At 41.6% G+C, this 25,783-nt stretch overlaps 3 protein-coding genes across 4 annotated transcripts; 1 reads left to right on the top strand and 2 right to left on the bottom strand.

The window, feature by feature from the left end:
- Positions 1-1,692: 1,692 nt before the first annotated feature.
- On the bottom strand, positions 1,693-4,983 carry LOC145438555 (splicing factor 3A subunit 2-like). Its single transcript, XM_080315894.1, has 7 exons — positions 4,782-4,983; positions 4,545-4,616; positions 3,957-4,113; positions 3,375-3,468; positions 2,648-2,744; positions 2,315-2,383; positions 1,693-2,101 (listed from the first exon to the last, which is right to left on the bottom strand). The coding sequence occupies exons 1-7, from the start codon at positions 4,905-4,907 to the stop codon at positions 1,847-1,849; spliced, it is 870 nt and encodes a 289-aa protein (XP_080172020.1). The 5' UTR covers positions 4,908-4,983; the 3' UTR covers positions 1,693-1,846.
- Positions 4,984-5,632: 649 nt separating this feature from the next.
- LOC145438556 (peroxisomal membrane protein 2-like) lies at positions 5,633-9,893 on the top strand. Its single transcript, XM_080315895.1, has 5 exons — positions 5,633-5,841; positions 6,920-7,012; positions 7,637-7,814; positions 8,754-8,873; positions 9,585-9,893. The coding sequence occupies exons 1-5, from the start codon at positions 5,738-5,740 to the stop codon at positions 9,660-9,662; spliced, it is 573 nt and encodes a 190-aa protein (XP_080172021.1). The 5' UTR covers positions 5,633-5,737; the 3' UTR covers positions 9,663-9,893.
- A 552-nt stretch (positions 9,894-10,445) lies between these two features.
- LOC145438553 (alpha-amylase-like) lies at positions 10,446-25,640 on the bottom strand. Of its 2 annotated transcripts, XM_080315892.1 has the most exons (17): positions 25,496-25,640; positions 24,846-25,030; positions 24,214-24,323; positions 22,972-23,057; positions 22,399-22,581; positions 22,158-22,343; positions 21,729-21,823; positions 20,862-20,991; positions 17,210-17,285; positions 16,945-17,075; positions 15,616-15,798; positions 15,010-15,141; positions 14,003-14,272; positions 13,566-13,787; positions 12,233-12,727; positions 11,129-11,325; positions 10,446-10,735 (listed from the first exon to the last, which is right to left on the bottom strand). In XM_080315892.1, the coding sequence occupies exons 2-17, from the start codon at positions 25,017-25,019 to the stop codon at positions 10,610-10,612; spliced, it is 2,796 nt and encodes a 931-aa protein (XP_080172018.1). In that variant the 5' UTR covers positions 25,020-25,030; positions 25,496-25,640; the 3' UTR covers positions 10,446-10,609. The 2 variants fall into 2 exon arrangements, with proteins under 2 accessions (XP_080172018.1, XP_080172019.1); XM_080315893.1 differs by lacking the exon at positions 12,233-12,727.
- Positions 25,641-25,783: the final 143 nt, after the last annotated feature.

The raw sequence follows: 25,783 nt of genomic DNA, 5'->3' as shown, positions 1-25,783 counted from the left end.
AGGAAGATGATGTAGCCAACATGGCGGGCCGGATTGCTCAATCGATATTTTAATCGCGTATTTATCCACCTAGGTCTATACAAGGACTTTAATGTACTTTAATGTAAACCTCGAGTCTAAACAGTGTTCAATAAATTTATTACCGTAATGTACTTCAATAGATGTTGAAGTGGTCGATCAAACTTATCAACAAGTTCTTCGAGTTCTCTGGCTCCATGATATAGAAACCCTTAGTAAAGACTGCGCATGAACATCAGTAAGATTGGAACGCAGATTTTTCTTGTTAATGCTCATGGTCGAAAATGTATGTACGAGATTGTGGCCGCAAGCCACATTATCATGTAAGATCGGAAACTGTCTGCGGGCCGCGCAAAATCCTGTCTCAGGCCGTATGTTGCCCGCCCCTAGCCTAGGCGATGTAGAGAAGAGGCATGAACATTTTTGTACAATGTACATTGCACAATTGTACACTGAATGATAAGTAATAGAAAATCAAAATTAGGCGGCATCGAAATCGATATAGCAGATCGTGGTCCGGTAATCTCGAGGGCTGCTTAGTATCTATTTAGTAGAAACTGCCTGTATTTTAGGCTTACCATATTTTGGAAATCTAAAAAGAGGACACTTTTTCAGAAATTTGCAACTTGCAAAACCGGAGTAGAATTCTCAAAAACCGGTGAATTTTTCCCACTTTGCGATCGGTTGACTAAAATAAAAAAAAGGTCATCTTTTCGCTCAGAGCTAAAATCACCGTTTTCACTCCGAAATACCCGCCGGAGCGTCACTTCTGTGCTAATTTGCGGCATATCACTCGCAATTTGCTCTAAATCTGACCTAAATTTTCAAAAAAGAGGACAAAATCTCAAAAAAGAGGACAAAAGGGCGTCCTCCGAGGACACTTTCAAAAAAGTCAAAAAAGAGGACAAATCCTCTTAAAAGAGGTCGTATGGTAAGCCTACTGTATTTCGACTCGAATGTGGTCAATATGGACAATATGCTCTACTACTGTCGCGTAACCGACGGAATACGGATCCGCAGTTTTCTTCGGTCGTTTGATAGAGCGACGTGTTTTCTTGCAGACGTTGTTGGGCATACATGGTGTTTCGACTACGATGGTCATTTACACCTTAGGTATAGAACTTCCATATACAAGAACATTGTATTTTCTCTTTTAGTTGCTGGCGATTACCCTGACGAGTGTCAGCCGAAAATATTCGGGTTCATTTCAATATGAATATATATTATTTCTTCGTTTCCTATTTTCGATTCGTTCCGCGTCTTCATTCCCCGCACAACCTAGAACCTACAAAATGCCCCTCCAATAAAATTTGGTTTACGGTGTGATATGCCAGATGTCACGTGCTGATTCGAGTACACCCAATATCTGTGGGACGTCTGTTACGACGACCGCCGTTAACTTCAACGTAAGACTTCATAATATGTACCAGTAGCCCTAAAAATTAGGCGAAAGTTTATTTCGCACCACGCCACTCGTACTAGATGCGTTTGTGACACCATTATTCGTTACCCGGAGTTCATAACAGAATTTTCATGAACTGCACGCGAGAAAACAATCGACGCTTACTGGTAACCATAACCCCCGTGTAGCGAGTAGGTCATTTCTGACACTTCAGTAGTTTGTACAAGTCTGGCAGCTATATGTCAGCAGTATATGGAAGTCCGAAGCAAACAGGCGATTCTCGACTTTATTGACATGCGATAATGAACACATCAACAATCGTACTGACAAACAGATTGGCGCCCAAATATAAAACCTCATCAGTGCATCTTCCCAACCATCTGACACCAAACTTCAGACATTACCACGTTAGTCGATAATCAGACTTCAATGTTCAGGCATGTCCCCATCAGGAGGGCCCATCGGTGGAGGAGGCGGATTATTTCCGCCCATAGGCGGGGGCCCCCATCCACCCATACCGGGAGGGATGCCCTGCTGCATCATCTGAAAAGGCGGGGCAGTTCCGGGCGGTCCAACACCGGGTGGTAGGTCCGAATTGAGGATGGGAGGTGGACCGATGTGCATCTCGTCGTCCCGATCGTCTCCTGGCCTTTCGAGCTTGTAGTGGAATTGTAAGAAAAACTAAAAAGAGGGACAAAAGTTGAAGAAATGTATGAATTTGTGCAGAAAATGCTAGTTATGGGAATTAACCAAGTTCATGTACTTTGCTATGAAAACTGCCAAGTTGGTTAGAAGCAAGTGAGCAAAAAAAAATGATTTCAAAAAATTAGATCTAACCCGCTGATGCCTAGCAATGCTCCGTTCGAGCATCAGAAATTTCCACAAAAAACCAACCTGTTTTGTGTCTCGATTCCAATGAGTCCAAAATTTGCTCTCTCCTTTGTCAATTTCTTTACTCGGCACCTGCAATATGTTTTCGTATTACATCAGTGGTTTTTACCAGGATCACAAAAATCCTGGGGTTCGCAGCAAGAGTAACGCTGATTCGCAGTGAACATTAAGTATAATCTTACTGCTATGGGTGAAAAAATTATACAGTGGATGTGAATCAGTATAAAAACATGACCATCACAGACAAAACATACTTGAGAAATGCGACAAAGTAGAGATACTTCTGTACTGACTAGTTAGGAATTAATGAAATGTACGAAATGAGTGAATGTTCACCTTGAATGATATTGTTTCGTACGGCTCTGCAGCGAAAAGAAGGTACTGCCACTTCCTGTCTGGAGGCTCCACTCTCTGTTCGTATGCAGACATGAATCTGAAATAAATATATTCATATTCAAATAAGCGCCAAAAATTTTGGCCAACACACGTCAGTGGTACTCGTCAGAAACTAGTAGAGATTTCAAAACATCTTTGCCAATCAACTGTTGTATCACCATTATGAATATGCTTTGTTGCGCAGATCTATATAAACCAAGACAGACTTGCAAAAACTAACAATCTATTTCGATGACGTTCAACTAAGTTAGGGACAGGGTTACCATATAGTCAGTCAGTTTTAGTTTTTAAACGTTGTTAGTTCTAATCCAAGCTCCGGTTGGTCATTTTGAAAATCCAGTTGTTTCTACAGACCTGCTCCCAGAGTAGCTTCCTTGTATGTCAATTCAATTCAATTTATTGCTAAAAATTTGATCATTTCAACGCACCACAAGACTGCGATACAATGAAAGATAGGAAGTGTCAAAACGACTTGAAGTAGCCTTCGAAATCAGACACCCATCTGGCCTAGGCGATGTAAAAAAGGATGTATGCACAGTTGCACACTGAATGGAAAGTATAAGAAGTTAACATAAAATGACAGGTGACAAAAAAGGTGTCAGGTCGTGGTCCAGTAAACTAGAAGGCTATCTAACTAGTATCAAAGTAAAATTATCGAAAATCTAACCTGTGTTTCGGTATGATTGCATCCACTATTTCGGGATAATCCACTTGGAAAAGAAGACTTTGTTGTCCAGTCTCAGGGACCCTTTGTTTGGTAACTGCGTAAAAATAATCCATCAATGATCTATCAAGGAATAGTGCTGGGCACCGTGATTAGAGTACTCAAATATGAATCAAGTATTAATTCTAATGACTCCAGTCGAGGAGAGAGATGATTTTTTCCAGTATGTTAATTATACACGCTCAGTGCCGCTAAGAGTTAACTCATCCACAGAAAATTTTCGTACAAAGCTACTCATGTTAGTGGAAATGAGATTTCTGTGAAGTCGCGATCAACCAACAGCATTGTCACAAAGTGCATTGAAATGGGAAAGTTCAAAATATTACCGAATTATCTTTGTGATGTAGAGCCGGCATTCTATTGTTTATAGTAGCATAGAAGGTACATATTTTCACTTCCCCCTTAATATATACTGTTTGACGTCATAACGAGTAATACTCTAATATTCGATTCAAAATTAAATCACTAAGGCACCGATTCTGTCAAGCCCTATCAATAAAGTGGAAACTAGATATACGCACATACCCTTATAGCCAGGCCTTCCGATCTTGACAAATTTTTTCACCTCAACCATTGGTTTCATGGGTGCCGGCTGAGCGGGGGCTTCCTTTGCATCGCGAGCCGCTCGCTTAGCGAGATTAGCTTGATGCTTCTTACCTTGCGTGTGAGCGAGATAACTTCCCTGAAATCGAAGCGTGCCGGAATGCAGAATGTCATAAAGTGGATTCAATGTCAATTTGGATTCACTACAATAACTGTGCTTCTACCGGCTGGAATTGATTTGAATTTGTTACGCATCATTTTCAAGACAACTTGACAATGTCATCGAGTGGCCAGCAAAATTTGAAATCGAAATACAGAATTTTTTGAATGAATTTATAATTTTTAACATTAATAGCTTCGCTTCTACAGGTTGGAATTGAGGTAAATTTGGTGTGCAGCAATTTTTAACCAACCTAACAATCAGACTTGGAAAGAAATACTGGTATCGGCCATTAGAGCTAAAAAAATATCAGAAATTTCCAAAACGTCACAATATTGTACTGTAGTAAGTAGGGAGTTTAATAAGTATCTGAATAATAGAACGTTATCAAGGATGAGGTAAATTCTTACCTCATTATTGTGAAGAGTCAGACAGAGCTTGCATTCATATGAACCAAGGTGATTTTTCATAAAATATGGATCCTGCAAAAAGTAAAAACAGTTAAAATACAGTTGAATAAGAATCTGTTTTCTCTAGCTATATGCATGTAAATTAATTCGATCGATTCGCATAAATGGAAAATTGCTACCAGTATGTAAACTACGGTATGGACTGTGTCTCATTTGCAATGTCGACAAAAAGCTTACTTTATTGAGATCAATAGTTTCCAACGCCAACTGCCTCAATCTTTCACGTCGGTCTCTGTTGGCTTCCGAGAAAGAGGCAACGCCTCCTCCACCCGTTTTTCCCCCTGCTCTATGCTGAAAATCCATTGCCACTTGCTTCTTATTATCAAGGCAGACTGAAGTCTCATCCACCAGTCACAACACTGGTCAAAAAGCACGAAGTTTCAAGCATACGATTGCTAAGGTGTTACGTTACACGGTATCTGCTGGATCACCAGAGCCAACACACCGACCACTGACTATAACAATGATATTTTAGATTCCTACCCTACGGTAGGTAAGTGATCTATCATGATGTACAATTTATATAAATCTAACTATCAATAACGAGCTATCTATGCCAATTTTAACACCAATATTAATTGGTTGATTCAAAATACAACAGGCATTTCCAATCCGAATACCGGGCCGTTACAAATGCAGCAATGCGCTTTTACAACGTCGACCTTTTTCTGTGGCCTAATTTATAAGGTAAGTCGGACCGTTGTAGCTCCTTCCCATTTCTATGTGGGGATATTGAAATAGTAACGATCATTTGGCACTATTTCGGTACCTCAGAGCCTTCCCCTAGTGGGCAATCATGATCAGACGCTCAATATGTTCCAAGCAACGTTTGCCTACCTAAAGTGCAAACAAATGCTCCACAAGTTTAATGCTGCAATGTATTTGCTGACCGAGAAGTATCATGTCACCGCTGGTATTTAGATTAAGACGCTTTGTCGCAGCCGACTCGAGGAAATTCATGTAACTATAATCTCTGAGCTGAATGAGCAATTGAGCATTGATCCCAAACAGCAGTCAGCTATAATGAAATTGTTGTGTTCAGTTAGATTGGTAAGGTCTTACTTATATACGGCGTTGTTGCATAGGTGCAGGCCTTCGAAATTACACTTTACTCGTCTCTGCGCGTATAAAAAATGGACGATGGGAGAAGATCGGACAAAAGTATGGCCGCAGAATTGCAGAGAAGATACATGCGGGCTCTGGAAAAGCGGCCAATTTTCACCAAATCTATGACAAGGTACCGTGATGGTATCAGCACCGCGATGGTAGTTTGTGGTTAACCGTGAAATAGCTTTATGAAATTGGTAGCCTTGCCTTCCTGTGAAAGGAAATGATAAGTACGAGAACAAGCATTGAGTGAAGCCGGTTTAAAACAGACATTGTCGTTAAATATAGGCCTACCTGAATGCGGATTCATGCACCCACTCATCGGGAGGTGTAGCAGCGGCGTAGCCAGATGTGGGTTTGAGGGGTGTAAACCCCTTCCATTTCAAACTCGAAGTCCGGTTTTAGAAATGCCGATTCCTCTCAAATATTCCTTGGCTCATTTGCAAATCTGCAATTAGTATTAACAGTTTGGCTAGAATCGTTTGTGTTCACCGGCCCGCCATCTCCAGCAGAGAATGTTATTCGTTTGCATGCGAAATGGATTGATTGACGTTTCCTGATGTGTACTAATATGATGTGCGGGCGCGCTGGCCTCAACTATCTCGTCTTCTGTGATTTGATGTCATACTGGCTCAAGATTGACTACATGCGAGCTAATTCAAATATACATAACTTGCTGCGAACAGGCTTTAATGGGTGTAATTGATTTGCGCTAATACTCAAACATACCGATTAGAAGATGTATTGCAGGCTCGAGATATCAAAAGATGAGGAAGGTATGACTCATCTAAAATAGGTGTCATGACTGAACAGACTTTTACGAAAATATTTCTTGAAAATTTCATTTGTGAAAATATTGCGCCATCGCCGTGGATGTGTATTGTGTATTCATTTGTTCGTGGAATGGATTGATTGAAATTGATTGCCCGGCGCGCGTATTGGTGAATTAATTACGTCGCGTATTTGCGTGCATGAGATCTCCAACTTGCTAGTTGACAGCACATGCGGACCCGCTATTGATCGTATCATATCGTTCGGAAGTGGAGCTTAAGATACCATACATATAGAAAATTGATTCGTTCGCAAAATGGAGTGAATGACATCTCTCGCCGACTCGTATTGGTGACTTTGACTAGTGAATAATTTGCGTATTCTATTCCTTCATAGTTGAATTACGACATTCATACAGTATATACTTACCATTTCAGTGGAATCGTTGCCTTTCTAGCCAATGTTACGGGACAAGCTATCGATAAGCACAGAGGGCTGACGAACGAAATAGCACTTACTCCGGCATTGAGGTAAAAAAACTTCTTCAAATATCAAATATACGCAAATGTTGTTTATAGTTTGTTCAAAGTAGAAGTTGCCTTCATCAGCTCCTTGTAACGCGCTATGGCAGTGGTTGGCAAAATCGCCAACAGGTGGTCTGGACCGGTACTTTTTCATCTGCAATTGATTAAAAAAATGGTGTATTAATTAAGTTAATCTCTTTAATCGAAACATGTGTGTTTTCGGTTCACCGGGCACACTTTAGTGATTCATAGTGTATGAGCTAGGATCAATTTTCAATGCTGAACGTGAACATTTATGTTTTGAAAGACCTGTCCGCGAAAGAAAAGAATTAATTAAAACTCTGCAGATTTTTTGGCAAAACGATAGGCCTAGCATGCTTATTACTTACTTCGAAATCGCTGCTTCTACTTGTGATTGAGTATATAGGCATTTCCGACATTATTTCTCCTCCAATTTGCGTACCGACAATGACTATTTTGACCTCCTCTGAAATTATATTGTACCGAATCGTATCGTACCTGATAAAACACCGCATACTGGGAATCTGAGTGGTAAATAATTCCCAGCTTTCAGACGAAACCAAAACCAAAAAATTGATTTGTAATGACAATGTTCTGATTTCGCTACAGGTTCGCATCGTTCGGATTTTTCTTCAGCGGCCCGTTGCTGCATTACTTCTACAATTTTCTGGCGAGAGCCGTGCCCGGCAAAAGTGGCGACGCCGTCATTAAACGGCTGCTGATAGAGAGGCTCATTTTGACCCCCTTCTACAGTCTCGTGTTCCATTCGGTAATGGCGGCAATGGAGGTCAGTTTGAGGTCGTTAGGATTTTAACCCTAACCCTCACCCTAACCATCGTGACTACACTCTAAATACGGTACACAATAACAGCACCTGGTTCAGAATTCACAAACCCCGTTTTCGTGGTCTCGATCAAATATTTCAGCGGACCTGTTAACGCAGGTGTCTTTAATGTATGTATTTCAATGTATGATTAGTAGTAGCGATTAGTAGTGATTAGTCGAGTTCCGGTATTATGCACCTATCTCAACAAGAAGCTATTGACAGGCTGGAATTCTAGTTTTGGACCCTATCTTTCCACTATTGAAGCCTTCAATTCCTACCAGTAGCCGCATTGCTGCAGGGGAAGAAAGTTTCTATTTATTACATAAAAATAAATAACAAAAAATTTGAAAATTTTCTGTTCACCCAATGAAAGTGTTAGGTTGTCTATAAAAACGATGTTCACCAAATTTGGTTCAATTTCAACCTGTGGCAGCGGAGTTATTACCGTCGAAAAATTTGGATTATGAAGAAAATAGTATTTGCGGTGACCAATTCTTTAATTACTTATTATAGTGGTGCCCACCGTAAATACTAGTTTATTCGAATCCAAATTTTTCGACGGCAATAACTCCGATTCCACTGTTCGGAATTGAACCAAATTTGGTGTGTAGGCTTAAATTAAGTAACCTAACGATTTTATCAAGTAGCCAGTACGATTTGAGAAAAAAAGTCATTTTTCAAAAGCCCTAGTGTTCACATACAGACCAGATTTTCAAATAGTAATCAACCCGTAGCATTTCACATAGTGCATGTCAATTGGTCATGATTGTAGTTGTTATTATTTCCTCAACCATCGTATGAAAGACACATACATATTTGAACTTAGCAATTCGCTCTTACTATATTTATGACATGAGAGGTATTCGATTTCCCGACTCTGATACGAAGTAACATTTTCAGCAAGGAACGTCAGACGCGGTAATTACGAGGCTGAAAGCGGTCTACTGGCTCACTCTCACAATGAATTGGAAGTACTATACTGTTGCTCAAATAATCAATCTGAACTTCATACCGCCTCAGGTGAGATCATCCTACAGTACGGTTGTTCAAAAATAACGTTTCTTCCGGATCCCGGGGATTCACAGATTAAATTGTTGGGTTGCCTAAAAAAACGCTGCTCACCAAATTTGGCTCAATTCCTACCAGTAGAAGCCGCCGCAGAGACTATTGAAATTTATTATAAAAAAGTGAAAATTATTTTTCCAAATTTTACTGTAAACCTCATGAAATTGTCGAGTTGTCTACAAAAATGATGCTAAACAAATTCGACGCAATTCCAACCCGTAGAATCGGAAGTTATTTTAGTTTTTCATTAATAATTCAGGATTTTCTCATCGTCAATGCTATTTTTGCAAATTTAAAACTTTCAACTGCAACAACTTCGCTTCTACGAGTTGGAATTGAGCAAAAATTGGTATGCGTAGCTCTTTTAGGCAACTTAACAATTTTATGGGGTTGACAGTAAAATTTGAATTATTTTTTATAATAAATTCGAAAATTTCAATTGGATCTTTTTCGACTTTGACTAGTGGGAATCAAGACAAATTTGGTGTGCAGCGTTTTTTAGGCAACCTAACAATATAATCAGTGAATCCCCGGAATCCGGAAAACATAAGTTATATCTTAACAACCCTATCCTACAGCCGTGTACGTACGTTTGCCAATAATCAAACAAGTTATCTCAATATTTACGAGTTGAGAGTGATACAGTCGTAATAAATTGGGGTTCAGATGAGGGTGCTCTTTGGCAACTTTTGCGGCTTCCTGTGGACCGTCGCGCTGACATCGTTAAAACCGAAGAGCGACTAGATTGCGACTGGCGTACGCCGATGCAACGCATTACTGGACTGAATCGACTGATTATGCTACGGGCTGCAATTCGCAATCAAATGTCTACATATAGTCGGTCATTTAATGCATTTCTTTTATTTCATGTAATCAAAATGTTGACGTTTTTAAAGGGATATCGTTGCTATGTTTATAACTGATTCTGAAAAACCTCCTTTAAATGCAGCACTGAAAAATATACCCGGTACTGTGTGTTTACTGCTACACAAGCCACAATATAGATGACATCTCACTTTCGCAAGGATTTCTTCATCCGGACAACTTCTACTATCTAACACGGAACAAAATATTCGGAATTCAGTACTACCTATTATGGCAGTGATTCCCAAACTGCATGCCGCGGCACACTACTGTGTCGCCACATAGTCTCAGGTGTCCCGAGCGTCTTTCTGGGAATGTGGAAAATAGCTGCACAATATTGAAGATGAGGCACGCAGGCAAGCATATTCAGAGCGGTTCAACTTCTTCAATAGTTGATAAAATGATAAATAAGCACGCGGGATTATGGCCATGAATCCAATCATGGCATTGCCCAGTACGGCTATGTCCACATCACGATTAGCTGCTATGTCTCGAAGAACTTCTTCGAATCGAACTTCTTCGAGCTACAGCGAATATTCAGTGAGAATAAAACTTTCGCTGTGGCTTCGCTTTTCATCTCACAGGCCTTACTATTCGGATCAATTGACAATATCCAAACCACAACAGCGATACCTATTTAGCGAAGCCTCTGTATTTCACAAATTGATTCCAAAATCCCACTTTAATCAAAAAGGTCTACAAAATTATATTCGAGATGTAGGGCACACCATGAAACGCAATTCATCCTTTGCATTGCAAAATCCCATGGCAGTCACAAGATTTTATAAAATTATATCCCAAATATAGAATACACGATTAAATTCAGTTCATCCTTGTACTTGATGATAGCACCAAGGCACTCCGTTTGCGTTAGATGCTGCCCAACAACAGCCATCCATTTCACATTCATATTGGTCGATTCCCATGTAGCCGCAATCGGTCTTATCCGCGTCCTAAGAAATTGAAAAAGTGAAGTAAGTTACTTTCCAGAGTGTTCGAGACAGACTTGGACAACTAAATAATTCTAGTTATTTAATTGGAAAAATTAGATCGAAGTGCCGGTAACCTGATTCCAATCGCATTTGTGAATTTTTTTAATACTATTCTGATTTATGGTTTTCTTGAGAATGAACTCTAATTTGATTTGAACTGAACTTGGATTTTGTTTCATTTCTATTCAATCATGAATACCAATCAATATCCAAGTCTCGCGAATTCGGTAATTTAAAATTGTAGTGTGATTTGGGAAAAGCTGTGTAGCTAAAATCCTAATTCTGACCTAACTAGGAAAAGCTTAATATTTTCTAGTTGTCCATTTCTGTTTTGAAACAATCAAGACGACTCACGTCAACGTAGCATTGTCTCGTTCCACTGTCTCCGGTTCCGTCTCCGTCACTATCCGGATAGAAGCACCAAGGCTCCCCATTCACAGAGCTCTCGCACCAAATGCAGCCCTTGATGTTGCAACCGTTCGCGTCGATTCCCATGAAGCCGCAGTCGGTCTTTTTGTGGGAGGGACAATTACAGTCTGTACAGGACTCGTCTGAACGGAACCAAACAGTACACCGTATGAAAATCAGATAGGCACTGGTCACAGGAGTAAGTTTCGGTAATCCAGTAGAGATAACGCCGTATATTTGTACAAACGTTGTAAGAACCGGAGTCATGCCTCGACTCGGGTCGTGATCATTTGTTGACTCGATTTGACTCGAGTAATTTTCAATACAGAAATCGAGTCGACTCGACTTGAGTCAATATGTGTAATCGAGTCATTGCTCATGAGTCGACCGAGTCATATGACTCGAGACTTGGAAGTATTGTAAAGTTTCCACGCCACTGATGGTATTTCGTCTATCAGTACTGGTACTTGAAAGCTTAGGGCTATAGACCGTTAAGATTGAGACTAATCAGTATATTATATAACCGCCGCATTCGATATCACATAGAGCTGTAAAAATTGGGTTGAACATATGACTTGAACTCGAAACTGAACTGAACTTGAACAGGGGCTCCAGTCTCAACACTAAGACTCGGATTCAGCACTCTGAATCTAGAATTGGACTCGGATTTGACTCGGTAGTGAATTCGAAATCACTCGACTTGACTCGAATCAAAACTATAACATTTATATTGACTTGTGACTCGGAATCGTGTTACTTGTTTACAGCCCTGATTGCTACTCCATTACAACTAGTAGTTGCGATTTATAAGACATTTCCAAAACTACTTCAAACAGGAGATGATAATGAAGGCTTACAAAGTACTCAAGCAAATAGTTTTGCCTAACAACTGTTTTCAATTATAAAAGTATAATTATTCTAAAGTAATAATCGCTTGAGTATATATTGCAAGTTGGGAAAGTCTGATTGGGTACTCAGAAAAAGTAGTAGCCTACTTCGACCCTGACTACCTAGGTAGAAAATCACATATGAGGGGGGACGTGTGCTTGCCTGAAGCGGTCGAAGTGGTCGTGGCGGGTTGAGTTTGGCCAGTAGCAGAATCGGGTTCAGTTGTGGCGCTTGGTTGCGTCGTCGCTACGCCCCCAGTGGGATGAAAACACCAAGGCTGCGTGCTATAATCCTCTAATGGGCACCAGAGACAGCCGGAAGCCGCGCAAGTTGTGGCGTTGCTAGCGAGCTCCCCACAGTCCACGCGGTCCATGCAGGTACAGTCGTTACAGCCCCCACTAGCAGCGGCGGTTGTGGTCGTGGCAGAGTTTGGTTGAGTAACCCCAGATGTAGTAGTAGTACCGGGTGAATTTGTGGCGCTCGGTTGTGTCGTCGCCACGTTACCAGTGGGATAAAAGCACCATGGTTCCGTGCTATAGTCTTCTAATGGACACCAGAGACAGCCAGAAGCCGCGCAAGTGGTTGCGTTGCTAGCCAGCTCCCCACAGTCTACACGGCCGGCCATGCAAGTGCAATCGTTGCAAGACCCGCTAGAACCTGAGAAGTTGAATGGAGCTGAGAATAACTTAACCCCGTGACTGATGGAGTAGAGCCCAGCCCTTCAGCAGTGCCATGTTGCGAGGTCGTGAGAGATTGGAGTATTTGGCTGTATTAAGATATCCTACCATATTTTCAGCACCCAAAAAGAAGATATATTGGGCCGGCAATTAAAGCGTAAAGTAGAATTATTACGTTTGACTTTGATGATGTTTATTTCCTCGTTATTTGCAGGCAAAATTTACAAAAAACAAACAAAACAAAGCAAGGCAAAAGCTACAAAAACAGACGCAAAAACACCAAAGTAAATTTATTTTTCGCATACAGCCCATGAATACGTTGTGGTTACCTTACCTTCTGCTAACAAGGAATGGTCATTCTACCGAGCTCGTTAAATTGTTCACATTAAATATCATTGAAATTATACACAACCGTCAAGATGCTCGAAACTGATCCAGCTAATAGATCTGTTGAGTTCGAAATCCGCCAGAAAATCTCAACAGATCCTGGTATGTAAAAAGGCCCAGATGTTACAATGTTTGCAATAACAACCGCGAAGGTAGCGCTGGTAAGGCAATTCGTCAGAGACCTTTTCTTAACCAGCAATTCAGCCTTTATCATGGCTGCAGTCATTTTTCGGAAATAAATTAAACGCCTTGTTGAAAGCATATTAGCAACAACCTCGAAATGCGAAAACGAGGACATTTGGGCATTTTTTAGCGTTCTCGGGGGACCATTCGCCTTTCCCGAGAAACTAGGATAAATCCTCCTAAGGACATGTAGCAGGCCTAATTAAGGCTGATCACGTACAATTATGCGTATATTTGAATGTACCCACCTGAAGCAGTCGTAGTAGTCGTGGCAGCGTTAGGTTGAGTTGTACCACTCGGTTGTGTCGTAGCGACATCACCAGTCGGGTGAAAGCACCAAGGCTGTGTGCTACCGTCCTCCAGCGGGCACCAGAGACAGCCAGAAGCCGCGCACGAGGTAGCATTGCTAGCCAATTCACCGCAGTCGACTCGCTCCATGCAAGTGCAATCGTTGCAAGACCCGCTGGAACCTATACACAGGTTATTAGAGCTTAAAACAGCTTTACTTCGTCACTGCTAGAGTTGAAGGCCATCACACTTTAATTTGAGAACATATTCTATCATATATTCATTTCAAATACGGTTCTGATATCGTATTTGCCTGCTCAAAAATTGCTCTTTACGATTTCAAATTTAATTAGAAACCACATCGCGTTTATACCGCAGCGTCCTTTTTTATTCATACCTCCGCCGCCATTAGATCCACCATTGGATCCACCATTCGATCCACCATCAGACCCTCCACCGGACTCGGAAGCTTTGTGGAAGCACCACGGGGCCGTGCTGCCATCCTGTAGTGGACACCAGAGACACCCAGATGCTGTGCATGTGGCTTCCGTGGACGCCAACTCGCCGCAGTCGACCTTCTCGTAATCGGGGCAAGTGCAATCCGTGCATGTGGTCTCGACATTGCCACCGCCGCCCGTGCTGCCGCCCGTGTTGCCGCCACCGCTACCTGTGGCAGAGAGTCAGTGTACAATATGTACATAGCAGTATGCGACATAATTGCATGTTGCATTTCACCACGTGGGAGCTCGTCATGCGACACTATAGACAATGTGTGTTACGATTCAGATTAGCTTGAGCTACTGTTGGATACCGGGTTAGGTTAGGATTAGGTCCCAGACTAGGATATCTATAAGGGTTGATTTCTGAGTTATATGGCTTGGGGATAGGGTTAGTTTTGGGTTTACAAAGTCCCATCCGAAGGTGTCGCATGCTTAAATGTCTCTTTTCATAGTGTCGCATGCTTAAATGTCGGGCAATCGTTGCAGATATCAAGTCATCCAATATGTTGCTCAAACAGAGGATGTGAAAGTACTAGCTGTTGATACTCACGTGCAAGTATAGATTTTTGATGACATTTAAAAACTCCTCTCAGTGGGAGTAGAAAACGAAACACCCGCAAAGTAAGCACTCAATGACGTAGCTTCAAAAAGGTAGATTGGGACGATGGGTCGCATATTTCCGAAAATAAATTCTGTTACAGGGATAAAGGAGCAATATAGTCCGTCGTAGCGATACAAAGTTATTTAAAAGAAATTCTAACAATAGATGATATAGAAGATGAAGTAGTCAAAAAGTCAACCACTTCAGTGGAAAAAGTCAGCAAAATCTGCTTGAGTACTCAGAGAGTACATTATTGCTACTAACCACCTGTCTTCTTAAATGCCATCAAGACATCGGCCCTACCTCCACCGTTGATTCCACCGCCAACGTTGCACTCTGTCGTCATAGCGTCTGTGTAGATCGCGAAAACTCGGTTTTCTCCGCTTCCGTCGACGTTGACCTGCGCGGTTCCTCCGGATACGGTGACACATTCACCTGGTGGAATATCACAACTATCAGACCGGGACAACTATAAAATTCTGGTTGTCTAGTCAGACCTAAATGCCGGTAATCAATAATTATAATCTGATTTTTGAAATGTTCTCTTAGCAATAATTTTAATTCTAACAGAATTTTTCCTGAAAATGCTACAGAAGAACTGTATAGTGTAAAAGGAGCCAAGCTTGGCGTACAGATATTTGCCATTCCCGTGCTTATGGGAATTAACTCTGATATGATATGAACTGAACGTGACTTTTATTATATTTTTTCTAATTCAGAATTTAAGGCAATGACCAATTGAATTCCCAATTCCCAATTCAGTAATTCTACTTCTAAACCTATTCGTAAAAAAACTGTGTAGCTATCATTCTAATTCTAATACATAATTTTGAAAGGCTGAAAAGAATCCAGCTGTCCGATTCTGCGCGTCGGAGAGAGCGCGAACCAAGAGAGTGAATCAGCACGCACCCGCGCATTTGCCGTCGTAGAAATCTCCGAGGATTACGTTGCAGTAAGATCCGTCCGGCAGTCCGGTGTACAAGTATTCGCTCATGCCGTATCCGGCGTTGTTAGCGGCGAAAAATCCTTTCGATCCGCGAGAAAACGCGATCTGGTTGTTGTCGTTGGTCCACCAGTTGTCGACCCCAGTACCTATAGAGTGTAAAGCGGATATGAGCATGGAATTCGAATTTGATTTGAAAAATCGGAGTTCATGATTTTGACCGGATCCGCATCGAATACGGATATAAGATCACTTTAAAGACGGATTTGGACCTGGACGTGAAATATCTCCCAACTGCCAATTTTCGTGCCACTTTTGGCCACATTTCAGCCATTTGGACTTGGATATGGACGCGATACAATATTGATGGATTTGGACAGGATGGATTGGATATGGTTAATATTGCAATGAACAAAAGTGGTCAAATATACAGCCTTGTTACTTAATCAGAAGTAGATGTAACGTTAGGGTCCTCTTTAAAATTAAAATTAAAAAAATTAAAATGCGATCAAAAAGTCGACTGTGACTCAGCGAACGATAGAGTTGGCAAGAAAATCAACGAAAAATACGGCGCGACGGGTACTCGGGAGCAGAAATGAAAATATGACCTTTTACTATTTTTTAGTCAACGTACTATTGGTAGAAATGTTTTCAAAATCACCAGTTTTCTTTTCCGTTACTACAGCTTTCAGAATTTTTGAAAAGTCTTCTTTTTTCGGATGTCAAAATACGGTGACCCTACGTAACGTTGTAACTTTCTGCTCAATTTCAAATACCAGCTGCGATTTCTAACACGTGTAAAAGGTACTGCACATAAAAAGGCCTGAAAACTACTAAGTAGTCCTATATAGTTTAAAAAATTAGATTTGGTCGCGGGTTCGTATACTTTTGGCAGGTAATCAAAATGACTACTTTTGCAAGACAAGCCTGCGCTACTATCACCAAATGAATACCAGTTACCGTGATATAAGGGGCAATATGAGTCGATTTTATAACAATAGCACTCCTACAATTGATGTAAACTTATCCCAAAGCTACTCTCTACATCTGAAAATTCCGAATGTAAAGTGGAATAAGTTATATTGTATAAAAAACTGTAGAAGTCGTCTGAAATGTAACACTTAATATTAGTTATAGGCATCTTAGTATTACAAGTAGGCAAAGTCTCCGAAAAGGTACAGGTACTTCGTTATTGACTATCTCTGGTAATCCGTTTCACGGAACGAGGGCGCTGTCCGATTTGGTCTCGAGGTCATAAACTCCCTAAATTTGTCGCGATGAAAAAGCTCTCTCACCAACTACGGCCGTTGAAAATGCGAACATGTTTTTGATCTGTCTCCATCTGTGCTCGCAAACCCAGCCGTTACCGCACGAACCGTCTTCGTTGATGCTACGTTGGTTAGCTGGGGGCCCCTCTTCCGAGTTGCTGTAAGAAGCAAATGGTTAAATCACACATGTTTTTGTATAATTTGTAGCCATTAAGCCGTGGAGAATTTTGGTGAATAGTTAAAATGGTAAGGTGATTTGTTAACATGGTATAAAATTGCATAAACATCTCACCTGAAGTAGTAACTCGACATGACTCTCGGGACTCCGTACGGCCACGCCAACATGAAAGCCGTCAAGATCTTGAGTTCTGGGAACATAAGTTTTATCACATATCTTTCAACATGCAAGAAGCCTGTACTTTCTCAAATATATATATCTCGTGACTATAGGAGGATTGTCGTTCAGCGGACTACTGTCTGAGATATTCAATTTGTACGAACAGGTTGGTATTAGCATGGAGCATAGTGTCCTACTATAGAAATTAAACATGGAACGGCAACGACCGATTTTGCAGCTTCGTTCCGCTTCGCCGAGGCTGGAGTGGGGAATTGTTTTGCGTAAGCGACTGTAGGATTTCTGGCAATCCAAAAGCTATCTTCCCGAGCGCAGAAATTATTGAATCTGGTCTTGATCGAAAGCTACTGATGCACCGATTCCGAAAATATAAATTAAAATAATGATCAGGCACTGATCCACCTAGAGTTCGTCCTCCAAGTCTGAAATATCGGCATTGTTCGAACAATCGGAGAGTCGCAACGGGTCATTGTTATGGCCATTGTGTTGCGGTTACCCGATTGTTCTGAACAATGCCGATATTTCAGACTTGGAGGACGGATTGCCGAGCATTAAATTTGATGAATCGGGTATCAATCGAAAGCTGACGCTGTACTGCTTGCGAAAATATAAATTTTATTCCACTCATGGCCCCGGAACCCCCACAGTCAGCCCCAAATTATTCATCGTTGAGTAGATTGGCAGTGTGACGGAACAATGCTGTTTGGCGAAACGAGAGTAGCTCAAGAGCAAGGATGTGGCCGAGCGGCGAGAATGGGATCAGCTGACGTCGCGACAATAACAATGTGCAACCGCGCCACAGAGAAACGCTGCGCTGTTGATACTTTTTCTATGCGCGTCGCTAAAAGCGAACACACAATACCAGCCTTTCCTTGCCTTGTAAGGGTAGAAGAGGGTCCACAGAATGTATTTGGTCCCTACCAATTTTCGCGCAATATCCTTCAGCTGATAGAGATATGTAGGCTGCGTCTAAGTAGTTTACATTGGATATGTCAGATTATTATGATATCGTTTGCCTTAGCCCGCTTGTTGCGTAGGGCTCCAGACATGCGTAGCGCTGTTGATAATTTCTATGGGCGCTTCGCTAAAAGCGAGCACACATTACCAGTCTTTCCTTGATTTGTAAGGGTAGAACTCAGTCCACAGAATGTATTTGGGACCTACGAATTTTCCTTCAATATCCTTCAACTTATAGAGATCCTTCCATCTAGGTATAGCTATATACACTAAATATTTTATCAGTCCGCTTGTAGTGTCGGTCCCCAAAGGCAGGTTGCATTCTTCTGCAACTTATATATCTTTCCGTCTATGCAGCTATAAACATTAAAGGCCCTAATGCATTCTGTGCACCACTATCCCTAAAGATAAACGAAAGGCTCGTAAGGTGTGCGACTGTAGGAAGTATCGACACCCGCCATCAACAGCACAACCTGCCTCTGGGGACCGACACTACAAGCGGGCTAATACAATACTTAATGTATATAGCTATACCTAGACCGAAGGATCTCTATAACTTGAAGGATATTGAAGAAAAATTCGTAGGTCCCAAATACATTCTGTGGACCCAGTTCTACCCTTACAAATCAAGGAAAGGCTGGTATTGTGTGTTCGCTTTTAGCGAAGCGCCCATAGAAATTATCAACAGCGCCACGCATCTCTGGAGCCCTACGCAACAATAAGCGGGCTAAGGCAATCGATAACATAATAATCTGACATATCCAATGTAGACTACTTAGACGTAGCCTACATATCTCTATCAGCTAGAGGAAATTGCGCGAAAATTGGTAGGGACCAAATCAGGGGCGGGCAACATACGGCCCGCCGGCCGGATCCGGCCCGCGAAGGGATTTTATCCGGCCCGCAGACAGTATTCCGTCTTACATGATAATGTGGCCCGCGGCCCCAGTCTGCCGAGATTCCGCACTACTTGCTTACTACGTTAGATTTTAGTGACTGTATGTAGCGTTCGAGAGTGGAGCTTACGCGTAAGTTCGTCGTAGCGAGAAGACTTGCATCATCAGCATTTACGATGTACTCAACCCTAATGTCGTTATTGGTAATCGTACTGTTCGTCGACTGCAATGTTCCTTTACATTTATTTGTAAGGCACCGCTTATATGTCGGGGGTTGCCGACTCAAAACGGCTCGCGGCCTCGCGGGACACTTTTGAAATTTCGGAGAGGACGAATCGAGATTAAATATGTCACACAGGTGAACAACGACGCTATCGCGTCACCCACTCAACCTCAATGAATTGATAGCTTGGTAAATTTGGGGTACCGGGCCTATCGAACGCCTTGAAATCTTAATTAAGGATTGCACCGTGTGTTGGTTGATCAGAGAGATGCAGACATGACGGCACCTGTATGACAATTCTGTTCTCAAATCAACATTGTCTTCGTCATTATCGGCGTGAAATGGTTCTGAAGTAACATTGCTGTCGGTAAAATACATTCATTGAATGCGATTTATTCCTGGTATAGGTGGATAAATGGGTCAATATCGTATCGATTCAGCAATCCGGCCCGCCAAGTACTTAATTTTCCCATATCCGGCCCGCCGACTGGAGAAGTTGCCCGCCCCTGGACCAAATACATTCTGTGGACCAAGTTCTACCCTTACAAGTCGAGGAAAGGCTGGTGTGTGCTCGTTTGTACCGAAGCGCATAGAAAAAGTATCAACAGCGCAGTGTTTCTCTGTAGCGCGGTTGCGCATTGTTATTGCCGCGACGTCAGCTGATCCCACTCTCGCCACTCGGCCACAACCCCACTCTTGAGCTACTCTCGTTTCGCCAGGCAGCATTGTTGCGTCACACTGCTAATCTACTCAACAATGAATAATTTGGGGCTGATTGTGGGGGTTCCAGGACCATGAGTGGAATAAAATTTATATTTTCGCAAGCAGTACAGCGTCAGCTTTCGATTGATACCCGATTCATCAAATTCAATGCTCGGTAAGCCGGTCAAAAATCACCGTCAATTTGGCTTGGATTAAATGTAAAGTATGACGTGATACAATTTCATTGAACCGTGAGATTTGCTTGTGTCGACACCATATAGGACACTATGGTCCTACAATGGTGTGAACACAACGAAATCGAACGGCTCACTGCGTTTGGGTTACGTCATTTTCTCCATTTGACCAAAGGCAATTTACGACACCATTTAGAATGGCTTTTCGAGCGCGAATTTCTTATAACTAGAAACAATCGAATTGTGCCCCGGTACTGATTACAAATTTTTTTCGCTCATGGCCCTGGAACCCTTCGAAATCACACTCGAATTTTGCATCGTCACGGAGCTTGGCAATATGCGACATAATAATGCCGTCTGAAATAACGACGCCACTGCTCAAGAGCAAGCGATCAGTGTCGCAGCGAGAGTGCAAGAGTGATAGCGCTCCAGACTCGCTAATTGAGGCACCGATAACAGAAATTGCAGAATTGCAAATGAGATAAGAAATATTGGAGATACAATCTGCATTTCAAAAGGAGGCATACCAACGGAGTATAATATGCTATGTAATTCCCACAGGTCGGGAACCACTGTTCCAGTTTGAGCCCCGCGGTACAAATGATAATTGAATATACCTTCAGGCTCTTGGAACGTTACGATGCTTCCTCCGCCGCCGTGTCCTCTCTGGTTGTCGTGGTTGTTGATGAAGACCAAAGCGCTGGTTCCTGCGAGCATGCCCCAAGCTTCTCCGAAGTTTGACAAGTACTGCAAATAGGGTTGCATTTAAAGCAAAAGATGTTTTAAAACAATGGCCTTTAAAAAATTGTGTTTTTTTTTAAATAAAATTGTGTTTTTTTAAATTGTAAAATTATGCCATAATTGTGTGAATACTTTCCAAAATACATGTTGTATGAGCCTACGGACAATTACCACCCGATATATTCGACGTATATCGATATGGGAAGGTTAGAACCCTCAAAATAGTCGGTTCAACAGCAATAGTACAGATATTTTGTCAAAGAAGCTATATTTTCCCTATATTTTCAATTGTCATTGTCAACCCAATATGACGTCTGAATTGAATATTCGTGACGTCATGGCATAAAAAATAAACAGTAAAAAACATGTTTTAAACAAGGGCCTTGTTTAATACATGTTTATTTTAAATTGATTTTTGTTTTAAATGCAGCCCTAACTGCAAAGCGAGGAGTGACTTCGTTTGAGAAAGCGGAAAAGCGAGATTTCCCAGAAGGATAAGACTTGGTCAGTAATGAAGCACTTCTACTTTTTTGTGGTACTCGAATACTTTTACATAATTGTGATGTGTTACTTCTACGGTTACCTAATTGTGATGTGTTACTTCTACGGGGGTAGTAGCGCTGTCTACTTTGGTCGCCCATCGAGGATATTCAGTGGAGTTGAAAAAACGACGAAGGAGTTTGAGTATATCAGACTGAGTCAGTCGATGGAGTACAGTATTGAAGCATCTTTGGCCCTCCTACCTGCAAAGAGTGAGCGTTGTTACCCAGGTTGAGGCCGTATTTGAACTCAGTCACAGCACCGATCCCGGTGTACTCGCCAGCAGTGATTGGTTCGCCTGGAATTGATGAGGAAGGAGTTGAGTGAGGCGAGTTATACATATGATATAAATGATCTAATAATTTATAGGGTGCCGTATATAGCAATGCATCTTTCCTAAGCTATGGCGCTGTACTACTATGCTATGTACCCTACGTATAAATAAAACGGTGAGTCAGACGATCTGTTAAAAGCTTGAATATTATTGCATAGAATAACAGATTGTCGCTGTATAGATCGACGTTTTGCTATATATTCTGTCGTTCTAGACTCTCAAAGTACAACAGAAGCTATGGTTACGGTCAAAAAGCCACTGGAAGGTTGGAAACTGACTAGCTACGCTCTAAAAATACCTCCTTGGTCGATGACTTCTTGGAATATGTATGCTCTTGCCCCAGAGCCAAAGACGTCGCTTCTAAGATTACTCAGGCCTCCGAAAATGGCTCCCAAATCTCCCGGATACATGTGCTTGCAAGCGTCGACTCGGAATCCGGCGACACCGATGTTGATCATGTCGTTCATGAAGTCGATCATCTTTCCTGCAAGTGAATATTTCCGTCAATTCCGTTCGGATATCGTAGGCCAAGTTCTCACCTCGCACGTAATCCTTTCCTTGGTTGAGATCAGTCAGTCCAACAAGCCAGCAATTCCTTACCGACCACGGATCTGCGTAATTGATACCGCCCGTGCATTCCGTGTTGAAGTCTGTGTAGCCGTAGGGAACTCCCGGAAAGTCCAGCGAATCGGCATCGAAGTAAGTACCGCCAGTTCCAGTGCCTGGAGTAAACGTACGAGAGTGAAAATAAATCAATCACTTCAGCATGTAGCGTACAGGAGAGCCAAAAGCATTTGGTATTGCTGCTGAAATATTAAAAGTAACACCGTAAGCTTCTACTATTTATAAGTAGAAATATACATTTCAAAGGGATGCCAGGAGGGCCGGAAGTAGAAGGTCGAAAAAGTACTTTTGAACCTTCGCTAAAAATATTCGAGTATCCCTGCACTGTACGAAGAGTTGCAATAAAATATATTTAGTCAACATTGTATAAGGTCATAAATGTGACGCGGAGTAGTTCGATCATTCCTGACTATCAGTCGTAAAATAGCCGTTATCAAATTAGGCGATGAGGCACCATTTCGCAAATAAGGCGTCATAGAATGACTTACCCGAACCGCCTGCACCGCACATATGGTTGATGACGATATCGGGGTAGATGTGTACGCCGACAGCATTACATCGCTCCACCATGTCGCTGCAGAAATCGTTATTCCATCACACATACTTCTACAACTAGTAGATTTTCAAAACTCGCGACTAGAATATAACTGCAACCATAATGACCCTTAAAAATGCGCAACTAAATTACTAAAACACAACTAAGTAGATTCAATTCCGAAACAACTTCTTTATTTTTATTTTGTTTGAATCGAATCTGCTTTCCACACGAACATCAGAACAAGTTTGAAACGCGAAGGGTTTCGACCACTAAAACTCCCCCCTGGCTACGCCACAGAGATGAGCATGGATTAGGATTAGGATTTGAAAAAACAGGATTTGTGACATTTTGTCGGATTTGGATTGGATTAGGATTAGAGTTTTTTTCTGAACGGATTAGTATTTGGATTGGATTTACTACCAATTTTGGGGGAGAATAATATGTCGTGTGGCGAATGGCGACAAACTTTATTCAGATCAGTTATTATTTTACTTATGGTACACTACACTATGGTTCACTCGGTGCAAATGAACATGAGAGGTGCAGCCCTGTGCCAAGTTATCCTAAATCAAGAGAATCGTCGGTTGTGAAAAAAGATTTTCCAATCCCTCCCTTGCGTAAATTAGCATTTTTTTCTGAATTTCAAGTTGGAATCGGATTAGAATTGTACATGGACTTGAATATGAAAAAGTTATGGATTAGGTTTTGGATTTGGATTTCAAGCTTCGGATTTCGATTGGATTAGGACATAGAAATTCCAAATCCGCTCATCTCTGCTACGCCACTGTTAGTAGCGACTAGCGATGACTCTGAGCTAACAATAACTGCATCACACAACATAATATCGCGATTAACGCCACAAGAAGACACAAGGTTTTCTAGTTGTTCGGCGGCTAATTTTCTTAGTAGAAAATACTTTTGGCCTGTGTCAGCCAAACTTGTACATGTACATGTACAAACTACTGGATATTCAAAATACGCACCTAGAACCAGGACTACTCGAAGAACAGTAACTAGTTGACTGTCAACTAACTAGAGAGTCGTATTTTGTACAAGTCAGAGCATTCGTAAATCTGCTAAAATTCAGGTTCTCGGCAATTGAATCGAAACTGCTACAAAAGTCTTAAATCCAACTGGATTGTGCAGTATCAATGCTGAGATAAGACACCCAGAACCCGAAGACGTCACTCACATGAAGTCGGCACGATTACCAGATCGAGTTTCCAACTTGTATGAGATCGGTTGATATCTCTCCCACCACGGCCTCGGCTGTACAATTCTGTTTTCACTCGGAGGCGAGATCTGCGCACAATGATTGGTTTTTAGATATTATTCACATCAGCGAACGTATCAAATTTTTAGCTTTTCCTAACTTGATTAGAATTAGAATTATAGGATTCGTACAAATTGAAATTTAATTTAACTAGGAATTCTAAAAAACGACAACGACAATCAAATTCAGTTCAAATCAAATCAGAGGACATTCCCATAAGTATGGGATTGGCGAGCGCCTGCACTTCGATCTTGGCTCGTTTCGCACTCTACGGATCTCCTGTCGCATTTACAGGAAAACCAGAACTTATATTAGAATTAAAATGTGAGAGAATAGAAACATTTCACAAATCAGATTAGACTTAGGAGCGTAGAAACATTTTACGAATTGGATTAAAATTAGTTTACCGCCATTTCGCATTAGATCGTCTAATGAGACAACTAGTTGTTCCTACGGTTTGATTGCTGGCCGTCGTAGTGTATACCGACCAAACGCAAAGGATACCACTCATGTGATGTTTATATTCCCCTTACAGGTGCAACAGAACTTACCTGAACACCTCCGATTTTGTTTGGAGCCAGCATTGTTTCGCATTCGTCTGCGATGGTTCCCCAGTGCCACTCAAATAAATGGACCATTCCGTAGCGGTCCGACGCGAAGTTCGGGTTCCATTGCGCGTAGGCAGACCCAAGAATGCAAATCGACAGAAAAATGCTCTTCAACATCGTGAAGTGTTCTAAAATGTTTCACAAGTTAGGTTAAACCCAATTCAAGTTGATGTCCCGGGATCTTTGTTCCGTGATATCTCAAAATCAGGAACCCTTGGGGATCTGCGTACTAATTTTCAGGGTCCATCAAAGGCCTATGTTGAAACTACAATTGTGAAACTAGCATGTCTTTATTTATAACATATTTCCTTATGTTTGACTCGTGTTCTTGTTTTGTCTTATTTACAGTGCTCACCGAAGGCCTCAATTGCCAAGCATATTTTTTTAGTCATCTGCTACCGAAATTTTGCGGTTAGGGGTTATATGCAGCCACCCAAAAAAAAATCAGGTTTACGTACTACCAAAAGGTTAAGAACCTCTGCCCGAAATGATTCTTAAGCGCATTCCACGTGGGCTTTCAGAATCATTATCCCGCGCGGTTGATCGCGAGCTGCTTCGCAATATAATATAAATAACATGTATAGGCTACTTACTCTATAGTCGATGCACTAATGTAGATTCGTTGTGAAAGTCCTGGCATTATATCCACGGCGTGTTGAGAAAACGCCATATTTTTTATACCAATTGGTGTTGCATAAGTCTTGATAACGACCTCCGGACCTGATCACGGATCATGAAATTCCAAACGCAAACATATTATGCAACAGAACCGATGGACGATAAGACTCGACACTCGTCATTTGGAAGTTGTTTGCGATTGCGCATGATTTTTCTATCCTTTATTTGATAACGTTTTTAGAGGAATCAGTTCGTCTTTCAAC

The sequence above is a fragment of the Botryllus schlosseri genome, chromosome 5 (genome assembly GCF_051294905.1).
Source record: "Botryllus schlosseri isolate E-star chromosome 5, Bs_hap1, whole genome shotgun sequence".
Classification (NCBI taxonomy): Eukaryota; Metazoa; Chordata; class Ascidiacea; order Stolidobranchia; family Styelidae; genus Botryllus; species Botryllus schlosseri.
This window is presented reverse-complemented; position numbering and strand designations above follow the sequence as displayed.

What these genes read in the sequence shown, in the direction of transcription:
- LOC145438555 (XM_080315894.1), bottom strand. Translation starts at nt 4,907, where the DNA reads ATGGATTTTCAGCATAGAGCAGGGGGAAAAACGGGTGGAGGAGGCGTT. An exon ending in TGACTCTTCACAATAATGAG is followed by an intron (nt 4,114 to 4,544) that starts GTAAGAATTTAC and finishes CTTCGATTTCAG; the next exon opens with GGAAGTTATCTCGCTCACAC. An exon ending in CGGAAGGCCTGGCTATAAGG is followed by an intron (nt 3,469 to 3,956) that starts GTATGTGCGTAT and finishes ATTTTTACGCAG; the next exon opens with TTACCAAACAAAGGGTCCCT.
- LOC145438556 (XM_080315895.1), top strand. Translation starts at nt 5,738, where the DNA reads ATGGACGATGGGAGAAGATCGGACAAAAGTATGGCCGCAGAATTGCAG. An exon ending in TTCACCAAATCTATGACAAG is followed by an intron (nt 5,842 to 6,919) that starts GTACCGTGATGG and finishes TTACCATTTCAG; the next exon opens with TGGAATCGTTGCCTTTCTAG. An exon ending in GCACTTACTCCGGCATTGAG is followed by an intron (nt 7,013 to 7,636) that starts GTAAAAAAACTT and finishes ATTTCGCTACAG; the next exon opens with GTTCGCATCGTTCGGATTTT.
- LOC145438553 (XM_080315892.1), bottom strand. Translation starts at nt 25,019, where the DNA reads ATGTTGAAGAGCATTTTTCTGTCGATTTGCATTCTTGGGTCTGCCTAC. An exon ending in GGTAATCGTGCCGACTTCAT is followed by an intron (nt 23,058 to 24,213) that starts GTGAGTGACGTC and finishes CGATTTCTGCAG; the next exon opens with CGACATGGTGGAGCGATGTA. An exon ending in ATTTTCAACGGCCGTAGTTG is followed by an intron (nt 15,799 to 16,944) that starts GTGAGAGAGCTT and finishes TACACTCTATAG; the next exon opens with GTACTGGGGTCGACAACTGG.